Genomic DNA, 12,437 nt, shown 5'->3' with positions numbered 1-12,437 from the left:
GGAACTCGCCGAAATGACTGGGAGATTACGTGACCAGAAGGAAGAGAGGGTGGAAGAAGATTGAGAAAAAATTTAAATATACTTGAAAAAATATTGCAAGATTTAGAAATGTGTTTCCTTTGTGAAGGTTATATAGGCTATATGCGTTAAAATAAGATACGAAGTAGTGTTAGCAAATGTAGAATTTAAGTGATTGGTTAATAGAGTAAGGAATAATTAAATTAAATTTTGGTTCTTAGATGATGGAGAATAAACTGCTAAAGATGTATTGCAATGAAATTCAGAAAGAAGGTAATGAGGGGAGTCATTTGAAGATATGAATGAAAATAAGGCTTATATAAAAAATATTTTTATGTATTTTTGTTTTTTTAGTTTTGTTTTTTATTAGTTTGTTTTATTTTGTCCCTTAGTTGTTTGTTAGAAATGTTATATGTTTGCTGTTGTTTCTTATAAAATGAATAATTTTTTTTAAAAAAAATATATCTTCTGAACGTGAATATGGGCATCCACATCCAGCTGGGTGTAGTTGTGGTTATTTCATGAGTTTAGATTCTCCTGCCCAGCATATGACAAAACGTTGAGAGCCAGTGGGTGTAGTGGTTAAGAGTGGTAGACTAGTAATCTGGGGAACCGGGTTCGCTTCCCTGCTCCTCCACATGCAAATGCTGGGTTACCTTGGGCTAGTCACACTTCTCTGAAGTCTCTCAGCCTCACTCACCTCACAGAGTGTTTGTTGTGGGGGAGGAAGGGAAAGGAGAATGTTAGCCGCTTTGAGACCCCTTCGGGTAGTGATAAAGTGGGATATCAAATCCAAACTCCTCCTCTTCTTCTTCTTCTTCTTCTTCTTCTTCTTCTTCTTCTTCTTCTTCTTCTTCTTCTTCTTCTTCTTCTTCTTCTTCTTCTTCTTCTTCTTCTTCTTCTTCTTGCACAGAGCATTATTTCCCCTACCCTGGGTTACAAAAGACCTCCCCCTGACCCTGAGAAGTCAGAAAGATTCCAGAGATCAATTCTGCACTCCCTCATTAGCCTATCTATACAATTCTGTCAGACCCAGGTTTTTCCTTCCCGGGGGGGGGGGGACTTTCTTGCTGGTTGGTGCCCAAGTTCTGGCACAGAGAACCATGGAGAATTGTTGCTAGTGTAACACTTGCAAGGGGAAGTGATACAGAAGGTTGCAGTTTTTCTTCTTCCCCTGCTCTTTTGCATTTCACAGTAGCCTTGAATAGAGACAGCGCCATCTTAAGCGCCCCTGTCGCCATGGTGCGCCGGATCTCTCTGGTGCCCTTCCGCCCCGTTTCCCAGCGCGGTGGGCGGGTGGGCGTGGCGCTCCTGCGCGGCGGGCGGGCGGGCAGGTACAGAACAATCTCTCCGGCGCCCTCCCACCCCGTTTCCCAGCGCGGTGGGCAGGTGGGTGCTGCGCACAGCTGCGCAGCGGACCGGTGGACCGGCCGGCCAGCGGGCGGGCGCAGCTCGCGGCGCCCTCCTGGCGGGCCGGCGCCATGGTGCCCTGCGCCACCAGGGGTCTACGATGAGCCGGCCCTGAATAGAGAAATTTAACTTGTGAGGAAAAGCTTCGCCTATTAATGGCACTGGGTGTTTCTCCTCTCCACCATGTTCATACCTTTTTTTTTTCAGGGTTCATACCAGTTAATGCTACTTATCTCGGTTGAGATCCAGACTGTAGAGAGACAGATTCATGGAGGATAAGGCTATGCTATAACTGTGCCCCTGAAGGACCAGGCACACAGCTTGAGGGTCATTTTGGAGGGCCATTTGGCAACACAGGATAACTGTCCTTTCCCCCTGCCCTGAGGTGTGAAAAGATTGGGGGGTTGGAAGGTTGCCTGGGTAACTGGGTGTGAGGTTACAGGTGGGTAGCGGTGTTGGTCTGCCGTAGTCGAAACAAAATATATTTTTTTTGTCCAGTAGCATCTTAGAGACCAACTAAGTTTGTCATTGGTATGAGCTTTCATGTGCATGCACACTTCTTCAGATACCTTCAGATACCTGGGTGTGAGGTGACAGGGAAAGAGTATATTTAACAAGGTGTGATGGGAGGAAGAGGGGGGGGGAGAGAGAGATGCATCTTGGGTAGGCTGGAAGAGATGCCCTGGATTCCATCTAAAATCAGGTGTAAATATGTGAATAAATCACATTTCCTAAAGCTAGGACAGCCTCTGCCATGTCTTCAATTCCCCAAAGGACCACAGACCCTGGATTAGTGCCTGGTACCCCATGGGCTCTTGCTACCGCTCAGCATAGAAATGGGGAGGCACCTAACTTTTGTAACAATCTATTTAAACAGGAGGATTCTCGGTTTTATCCAGTAGGGCAATTCTTCATTCTTCATTCATTAGACTTGTACAGTGGTACCTCGGTTTAAGTACACAATTGGTTCCGGAGGTCTGTACTTAACCTGAAGCGTACTTAACCCGAAGAATGAGTGTATTTGGTTCGGGAAGTCCGTACTTAACCTGAAGCATACTTAACCTGAAGCGAACTTTCCCATTGAAAGTAATGGAAAGTGGATTAATCCGTTCCAGACGGGTCCGCGGTGTACTCAACCTGAAGCGTACTTAACCCAAAGAATGATTGTTCGGGAAGTCCGTACTTAACCTGAAGTGTACTTAAAATGAAGCAAACTTTTCCATTGAAAGTAATGAAAAGTGCATTAATCCATTCCAGATGGGTCCGCAGAGTACTTAACTGAAAGTACTCAAACCGAGGTATGACTGTATTTGTTTCGGTACCTACATGCATTTTTGTTCTTTGGTTCTTGCTTTTGACTTTAGGGGTGGGGGGTGGGAAAGTTACTGTCACCATGGGGGCAGTGATAGCAAAACTGATTTCCATAGTTAACAATTGTAGGGGCACTATTTCCCCTCTGGAATGTCGTACAATTCATTATGGATAAATAAAACGGCAGCCTCTAAGAGCATCAGCCCCCAAAGCCAGGTAAGCTTCACTGCCAACAAATGGGTACAAATGGGACAAGAAATCTACACAACCATTCATTACCCAATGCATTTATTTTGAAACTGAACCCCATTTGGTTCAATTCTCAATTCATTCCAAAATGAACTTACTTCCTTAATGGGTGTTATAATCAGTGCTTTATTTTGGGGGGTACGCAGGGGTGCACATACTTTTTGTAAATCTAATGGGAGAAGAAGTTAAAAAAAAGTTTAAAAAATTAGTTTCTTCTCTAGCATGGTGAATCACCCCTGATGGCAGTGTTATTTCTTGTCACGGTGTTTCCTGAGTCTCAGAGGGAAGAAAGCGTTTAAAGTGTGAAGTAGGAATTGGAATCTAGCACAGTGATTGGTCAGTTTCGTCGTTACCACCTCCGATGACGGCTTCCTTTCCTTTCCCAGTGTTTCCTGAGTCTCAGATGGAAGCGAGTGTTTAATGTGTGAAGCAGTGTGGAATGTGGATGTGTGGTGTTTTAATGATGAAAGTTTGGCCTCATTGAGGGGCAGTATAACTTCAGTACTCGGTACTGAGTAATGCATGTTCTTTGTACTTTTGTCCATTTGCTGTATTTATTTCCCCCGATTTAAACTATAAAATGGTGATTTTCTTGAGTCAAAATGAGAGTAGCCATAAACATTTTTTTTGCCAGGAAAAAAAGTACTGGTTATAATAGTCAGGAATACTGTGTGACAGGAATGTTTAAGTATAAAAGATGTCCAGTATAAAAACTTCAAAGTATAGAGGGGGGAATTAGTTCACTTTTGGAACTCTATTGACTCATGAAAGAAAGAGATGGCTGCATCATGTGATCTGACTTTATTTGTCTGTTAGCACAACGGTGCTGAATTAAACAGAAGAAAAGGCAAATATCCAAAGACAGGGATGGATCTTTCAGTTGGCCGCAATTGTTTCTTGGATCCAGTCCACATAGTTACAGACCTTGGTGTATACGCCAGGAAAACCTTTCAGAGCACACCCTATACCCCAAGACACAATTCCTTGGAGCTCCCCGTTGCATACCATGGGTCCACCAGAATCCCCCTGTAAATAAAAGATTTCGGTAGTTAAGGAATGTCTGTTTTTAGTCGGGTACCAATTTATCCATCTGAAGCCTGATTATGACATTCTAAAGGAGAAAACACACTCACACCCACACACCCCAATCCTCTGAAGGCCTTACTTAGCACTGGAGATGGTACGAACCCCTAAGCTCTACTCCACAACAAGCCAATGTTTCCCAGTTTGGATTCAACCTGCCTCCTAGAATGGTTTTCTATTTTTAATGTATGGAATCTTGTCTTCTATTTGTGTGCAGCTGGTTTTCCCTGTCTAAGTGAAGAACCTTGCATTTATCCCTATTGAAATTCATTTTATTAGTTTGGTTCGCGTTCTCCAATCTGTTAAGGTCATTCCGAATCCTGATTCTGTCATCTTGCGGCATTGGCTACCCCTCCCCCAGTTTGGTGTCACCTGCAAATGTGACCCACATGGTTCTTCTAATTCAGGCATCTCTAACTCCTAAGAGACTGTGATCTACTCCCAGTATAAAACAAAACAAAACTGGCAGTGATCTACCCATTGTGATTGGAGGGAGGAGGAGCGTGCGTGGGGTGGGTGGGTGGATTGCACAGAGTTGTTGAGCTTTTCGGGGGAGGATTGTTTTTTAGCTCCCCCCCCCTAACTTTTTGTACACGATAAGGATCCCACAATTTTGTTAGAGATATCAAAGTGCCTACGTGCAAAAAGGCAGCTCTCCACTTCAGACAATTAACTCTGGGCAGAAAGCCAATACCTGCTCTCTCTCAGGAGCCTTAGCAACTACTCTCTGATTGGATAAGAAGCTCCTAAAAGATAAGGATTGTGTGATGTTAAGACAGAGGAAAAGCAAAAGACTGCGGTTTTTGTAACAGGTGGTTGTGTGTGTGTGTGTGTGTGTGTGTGTGTGTGTGAGAGAGAGAGAGAGAGAGAGAGAGAGAGAGAGAGAGAGAGAGAGAGAGAGAGACAGAGACAGAGAGACAGAGAGGAAAGGATTTTGTTTTATTTCTTTTGTGTTCTGAAGTTTGTACATAGTAACTCTGGATACTGATTGTCCAATAAATACTGCATATAGTTATTCTGCGTCCAGACGTCTAGTCATTACACTACCGCCAGAAGCTTCCGGAAAACCTGCGCAAACTCTGCTGTGTTCAGGTTGATGTTTTGTCTGACACTTTAAAACACTAAGAGATTTAGCAGGATCAGCTGGGTATCTACTGGTAGATCACGACATCCCTCTTCTAATTAAAGGCACAAGTGTAGCAGCAGAAGCAGCACGGTGACTGGGCAAAACAGGAAAGTCACAAAAAGGCATCTCACATCACAGGAATCTTTGCCGCCTTCCAGGTATCCTGCGCACATCATGTTTGGGGTGATTTGCCCCACCAGGGCATCCTTGCACTCGGCATCACTTAGAACGGGAGCATCCAGGCACTGGAGAAGCTCTGGCAAGTTGACTGCCCCAAAATTGGGGGGGGGAGGGAGGAATTAAGGAATGTTGTTATAACCCAAGAAATTGAGAAGCAAAAACTACCAAACCACAGCATGACCTGTGATATTGCATAGCGTTCCTGGGGCCATACCACTACAGTTTGCAAAGTTCAGGAATTACATGTTTGAGGGTTTTCTTTTTTAAAAAAAGAACAACCACCAAAAACGTGCCCCCCTTCTACTTTGTAGTTTGCTATTTTCCTCATCCCTCCCTGCCCCTTTTTCCTTTTGTGTTGTGTTGGTAAAATGGCAAACTTGCAAGCAGGGACTGTCCTGTTTTAATTGATGGTACATAAGCCACCTTGGGGACGCGGGTGGTGCTGTGGTCTAAACCAGTGAGCCTAGGGCTTGCCGATTGGAAGGTCGGCAGTTCGAATCCCCGCGACGGGGTGAGTGCCTGTTGCTCGGTCCCAGCTCCTGCCAACCTAGCAGTTCGAAAGCACGTCAAAGTGCAAGTAGATAAATAGGTACCGCTACAGCGGGAAGGCAAACGGCGTTTTCGTGCGCTGCTCTGGTTTCTCCAGAAGCGGCTTAGTCATGCTGGCCACATGACCCGGGAAAACTGCAGACAAACATCGGCTCCCTTGGCCAGTAAAGTGAGATGAGCACTGCAACCCCAGAGTCGTTCGCGACTAGACTTAACTGCCGGGGGTCCTTTACCTTTACCTTTAAGCCACCTTGGAAGCCTTTTTTTGTCTGAACGGTGGGGGTACCAATGCTCTAAATAACAATACCATAAGAAATGAGTTTCAGCTTAATCTTCCTAACGTGCCATATTTCAATATTCGGGCAGGTTTGTTTTGCACGGGGAAGCATCCAAACATGCCATTTCTCCATTGGAAGAATGAAATGGTACATGGGCTGTTGAACAGCCAGGGAGGAAAAGGTTAAGCAGCCCCTGCATGTGCTGCTATAAATTATTATTATCAGTATTATTATTATTTTTATTATTGCTACAAAAAGTGCTGAGAGGCTGCTGGATGTAGTCGGCAATGTCTAGTTTGGCCCTGAATTCCTGCAGAAAGAATGCATGAAACACCCCTTGACTCACATCCATCACTGAGGGTGTTGCCCCATCCTGATATCAGGCACTCGGTCCCAGCAGCCACACATTTCGAAGGCAAGGAAATGGCTCGGACGCGGGAGTTGAGGGTGGCAGGGGTAGCCAGCTTGATGAGCATAATGTCGTTGTCTGTGGTAACCGGGTCATACTTGGGATGGGGGATTTGTTTCTCAGCATCGATGAGCTCCTCTGACCCGTCCAGGACATTTATGTTGTATTCCCCAAGCCTCACCTGGATGCGGAAACTGAAATATTCGCAACACATTGCGGTGGTTAAGGGTAGGTTATAGCGTGGAATTCTCAGCCAAAGCCCAAAACTTTTAATCTAAACGAAGCTCTAGAATGTGATGTGGTTGATTCACGTATACCATGTACAAAGTGCCAGAAAAACCACAGACAAAATGGAAATAAGCAGAAGTGCCAGTAAAAGAAGAATGGATTAAGAAACTCATGGAATATGCAGAAAAGGCAAAGCTTATCAGAAGAATGAGAAATCAAGATAACAAACTTTTTATAAAATAATGGAAATGGTTTGTTGAATATTTACAGATAAATTGTATACAGATAAGAACATTGGCAGGCTTATTGTAATAACCTGCAGTTTCACAAGAGTATATATTTACAGTGGATAATTAAATGAGCAAGTGAAATGAATTTGGATATTTTAAAAAATTAAGGAACTGCAGAAAAAGAGGGAAGGAAGTCAAATTTCAAAACGTTAAATTGATTTGTAAAACTAATGAAATGTATAAACTTGAAAAGTATAAATAAAAACTTAAAAAGGAAAGAAAAAGGAAATCCACAGACAATCTTCCAGGTCATATTTAAGGCCAGGCAGTGATTGAAAAAGGAAGCTCAGGATTGTCGACAACTGTTTAGCAAACGGCAAGGGATATGTGTAGCAAAGCTTTGGAAAGACGCAAAAGTTCCCATGAGGAAATGCTGGTTGCCCAAACTGTGTGAACTCAACTTTAGGTTAATTCTTTGGTTATTATTATTTTCAAATGAATGGATAATAGTAGGTATACATTCATAACTCAGTGGATGTCTTTTATGTCATTTAGGGAAGTTTTTAATATTTGATGTTTTATTCTGTTTTTAATCTGTTGGCAGCCGCCCAGAGTATCTGGGGAGGCCCAGCCGGATGGGCGGGGTATAAATAATAAATTATTATTAATACTATTATTATTTCATGATTATGGGGGCGCTGACTTGAAAGCTGCAAGCACATTCTCCCCCCCCCCCTCACAGAAGCCATCACCACAAACATTTGAGCCAAGGTTATTGTGCGGTTATGTGGATAATTACTTTCTTTTATCTGTCCTGAGTATCTGCAGCAGGGAGATGCCAGGGTACCAAGTCTCCCTGGTGACGTCCTAGTCCCATCCAAACTTTGTTAGCTCTGAAAGAAGGTGTCGGGGAGAGGGAAATAGAGCCTAAGCAACACTGATGAAGGATTTGAATGTTCTTTACTCACGACTGGAAGCAGTGAGCAGCTGATACGACCCATTGACTGCTGATGAGAGAGCCCCCACAGAAGTGATATCCAGCATTCAGCGACACCTGGTAGGGAACCGAGAGCTCCTGGCAGGTGTAGCCTCCCACAATCTTGTCGTCGTCATTGTCAAAGGGGACAGCAGCTGTGACAGCCAAGGACAGTGTCAAGTAAGCAAAATGACGATCACCCTGCTATGTTCGCCAGAAATGCATCATCTTACTGAACAGAATTGTCTTGAATCCTGAAAATGCTTTTCTTTTTCTTTTCTTTTTGTTGCCAATTCGCTGCACACAAAGAACGGCACCACATTTCTTATGGATAGGCCAAAGATTGGATTGCGCAAATGCTTTAAATCAGGCGTAGTATTTTTGTGTGGTGCCCTCCAGGTATTTTATTTCATTTCACGTTTAATTTGTGTACTGCCTTTCTAGATTACTATAAACAAGGCGTTTTACAAGCTGAAGAAACAACAAAATAGACAACAAAGATTGCACACCTAAGAGCAATCTGATCCAGTACAGTGGTACCTTGGTACTCAAACAGCTTGGCTCCCAAAAAAACCGGCTCCCAAACACCGCAAACCTGGAAGTGAGTGTTCCAGTTTGCGTACGTTTTTTGGAAGCCGAACATCCGATGCAGCTTCCATGGCTTACAGTTGAGTGCAGGAAGCGCCTGCAGCCAATTGGAAGCCGCGCCTTGGCTTTCAAACAGTTTCAGGAGTCAAACAGACTCCCGGAACAGATTAAATTTGAGGATCAAGGTAACACTGTACAAAAGTGTCACAATTACTTTAAAATAAACAACCTACATCAAATAAAGCAATATACAATAATCCATTAAAATATAATAGTCAACTGTAAAATTGAATACCAGCAAATAATAACTAAACATTTTACACTTACAGTATCAATTACAATCAAGAATTACTAAACTATAACCATAGTCACAATGCATAAAAATACCAGAAAGCATACGAAACTATGTAAAAAGATCAAACTGAGAAACAAGGACACACATAAAAAATTTTTAAAAAAATATCTCCGAACTCTCTTCCAAGCTGCTTCTGCTGTTTTCAAATCATGGTCTGGGAAAGGCTCCTAGGGCTGGAGGGTTGGGCAAAGCAGGTGGGAAAAGCCACTGCCTGATTGCCAGCAGAAAGTCTCTCTCTCCATACTGATGGACTACAGCTCTCGTAATTCCTGACTGTGGGTGATACTGACTGGGGCTGATGGGAGTTGGAGTCCAACAACATTTTGAGGGCCCTGCATTGCCTAAACTTTTATGCGGCACCATCACTCCTGAAGCGACTGCGCCGGGCTAAAATCCATCTTGCTCTCTGCTTTCAGCTGCGGAACAGAGGCTGCAACAAAGCTTTGACCCACAGGCAAACTATTTATCGTTACCGTGCGGCTCTTCAGTGTACCGAGTACTGAAGTTATTGCCACAGTTTTCTTCGAAACACAACCCTGCTGGTGGTAGGTTTGGCTAAGAAAATGCCTTGCCAAATCATGCAGTAAACTGGGGAACTCAGCGAGGTGGAGGTCTTTGCAAAACAGTGGTGATATGGTGGCTCTAGCTGCCTGTTGTAAATAGCTTTGCTATGAACAGTGCTGGCCCACGACATTTTGGCAGTTGAGGTGAACCACAAAATGGCTCCTTACCATGCCCCCCGGCTAGGGAAGAAGGGGTGAGTGAAGATCTACATCAGGAACAAGGGGTGGGGCCAAAAAATCTACATTGGGAAACAAGGTAGAAGGAGACCTATCGCCAAAAGTCCTCTGTAGAGGTGGCATTGGGTATGGGGCTGCTGAGGAGGCAGCAGATGTAGCCTTCAAGGAGCAGGTCACACCCTGGAGACTAGATCTGCTGCCCCGTGGATGCTGCTGCCTGAGGCAATTGCCTCACCTTGCCTCATGGTAGGTCTGGCCCTGACCATGAAGACCTGTAAAGGGTAAAGGGACCCCTGACCATTAGGTCCAGTCGTGACCGACTCTGGAGTTGCGGCGCTCATCTCGCTTTATTGGCCGAGGGAGCCGGCGTATAGCTTCCAGGTCATGTGGCCAACATGACAAAGCCGCTTCTGGCGAACCAGAGCAGCACACGGAAATGCCGTTTACCTTCCCGCTGTACCTTCCTATTTATCTACTTGCACTTTGACGTGCTTTTGAACCGCTAGGTTGGTAGGAACAGGGACCGAGCAACGGGAGCTCACCCCGTCGTGGGGATTCGAACCACCAATCTTCTGATCGGCAAGCCCTAGGCTCTGTGGTTTAACCCACAGTGCCACCCACGTCCCCTATGAAGACTTGTATCTTAGTGCAAATAAATAAATAAGCAAACAAACAAACACAGGAACAGTCTAAAGCTGAGCCTTTTTTTCAGCCAGAATTCACCACAACTCAGTTTCATTGCCTCTCAGATGCACGTCATTGCCATTCTGAGAAAACAAAGGAGACGTTTATGGAGAGTTCCGGCACCTCTTTTGCTAAAAAAGAATGCACTGGGCTTAGGGCACTACGGACAGCTTGCTCCATATTTTCATATGCTAGCCCTACCACTGCTGTTATCCCAGCAGGATGACAAATATAACTTCTGGATGGCGTTTGCTGTCTCCAGTGGAGCCTATGATAGAAAATCCGTTTTGTTTTGTTTTAGTTGTCCTGAGTTCCAAGGAGAGAAAGATGAAACAGCATCAAAGGACCCACCCGCTACTCCCAAACAGGTAAAGATCAAGAGGAACTTCATGGTGTCTCTGCCAACGATCACTCTCTACCTGCTCAGAGAGGAAAAAAATTGCTGGAGGAGGTTTCATGTCCTAAATAGCTGCTGGCAGGCTTTGTCTGGCTGAACGCCCACCTCCCGAGGTCATCATGGCAGCTTTTCACTTCCCAGGATCTTGGAATAATTTGAGCATTTTATCGTATGGAAAAGTGATAAAGACATGCTATTTCCAATAATAGAAAATGCAAATGTTGCAGCCTGAGGCTGCCAGGTCAGCCAGCAAACCTGCCTGGCCCTGAACACAGTTTTATCGTGTTTATAATGTCCCGAATCCCAACTCCTTAGAGGATTCTGGAGCACATGCCCTGCCTGGGAGTTTCCCATTGCCAGAAGCCCCGCAGAGGAACTGGAATCTCACATTGGTCCTGTTGTGACGTGGAGTTCGTGATTTCAGCTTTCTTGACATAATATGCTGGAGACAATTCTCTAGTAACACTTCTTTATTAAAGCAAACAGGACTGAGCTCTGAGGAGGGGAAAGCTACATTTATAGGGACAGGGGACTAGCTAGAAAGGGATACACAGTCATACCTCGGTTTAAGTACGCCTCGGTTTGAGTACTTTCAGTTTAAGTACTCCGCGGACCTGTCTGGAACGGATTAATCCACTTTCCATTACTTTAAATGGGAAAGTTCGCTTCAGGTTAAGTACGCTTCAGTTTTAGTACTCCACGGACTATCTGGAATGGATTAATCCACTTTCCATTACTTTCAATGGGAAAGTTCGCTTCAGGTTAAGTACAGACTTCCGGAACCAATTGTGTTTGTAAACCGAGGTACCACTGCATTTTGGAAGGAACAATATCAGGCAATCGCAGTGCTGCCTTTTGGAGGAAACCAATAAGACAGAGGATCCAAAAACAGCAGCTTAAATGAACCAATAGTAGCTGTACCTTCTGGAACCAAAAGGCAATTACTTTACCCTAATGCAAATACAGACAATACCGTGTTTCTCATATTATAAGACATGTCTTATATTAATTTTTTCCTGAAAAAACACAGCATGGCTTATTTTCAAGGGATGTCTTATTTTTTAATTAAGTACCGGTACCGGTATCTGTACAGACCACAGACCTGCTCCCACCGGGTCTTCGCGCGCGGCAGGCAGAGGCTGCAGCCGGGTCCTGGGGCTGCGCGCGCGGCAGGCAAAGGCTGCAGCCGGGTCCTGGGGCTGCACGCGCGGAAGGCAGAAGCTGCAGCCGGGTCCTGGGGCTGCGCGCGCGGCAGGCAGAGGCTGCAGCCGGGTCCTGGGGCTGCGCGCGCGGCAGGCAGAGGCTGCAGCTGGGTCCTGGGGCTGCGCGCGCGGCAGGCAGAGGCTGCAGCCGGGTCCTGGGGCTGCGTGCGCGGCAGGCAGAGGCTGCAGCCGGGTCCCGGGTGTCCGCGCGCAAAGGCTGCAGCCGGGTCCTGGGGCTGCGCGCTGAGGCTACAGCCAGGTCCCGGGGGTTAATGCGGCAGCAGCAACCCTTCTTTGCCACAGACCTTCTTCCACCACCCGGTACGGCTTATTTTCGAGGTATGCCTTATATTTTTCCACCTCAGGAAAATCCTGCCATGCCTTATTTTGTAGGGATGCCTTAAAATATGAGAAACATGGTAGT

The 12,437-nt window shown here is 45.2% G+C and overlaps 1 protein-coding gene across 2 annotated transcripts; it reads right to left on the bottom strand.

The window, feature by feature from the left end:
• Positions 1-3,749: 3,749 nt before the first annotated feature.
• LOC118097928 (cationic trypsin-3-like) lies at positions 3,750-10,857 on the bottom strand. 2 transcript variants are annotated; one of them, XM_060268992.2, is made up of 5 exons: positions 10,766-10,857; positions 8,040-8,202; positions 6,551-6,807; positions 5,329-5,465; positions 3,750-4,014 (listed from the first exon to the last, which is right to left on the bottom strand). In XM_060268992.2, the coding sequence occupies exons 1-5, from the start codon at positions 10,803-10,805 to the stop codon at positions 3,865-3,867; spliced, it is 747 nt and encodes a 248-aa protein (XP_060124975.2). In that variant the 5' UTR covers positions 10,806-10,857; the 3' UTR covers positions 3,750-3,864. The 2 variants fall into 2 exon arrangements, with proteins under 2 accessions (XP_060124975.2, XP_034997137.3); XM_035141246.3 differs by lacking the exon at positions 10,766-10,857 and adding an exon at positions 9,023-9,676.
• Positions 10,858-12,437: the final 1,580 nt, after the last annotated feature.

Source organism: Zootoca vivipara, chromosome 15 (genome assembly GCF_965207765.1).
Source record: "Zootoca vivipara chromosome 15, rZooViv2.hap1.1, whole genome shotgun sequence".
Lineage (NCBI taxonomy): Eukaryota > Metazoa > Chordata > Lepidosauria > Squamata > Lacertidae > Zootoca > Zootoca vivipara.
The sequence above is the reverse complement of the archived record's forward strand: the minus strand, read 5'-3'. Positions and strand labels throughout refer to the sequence as shown.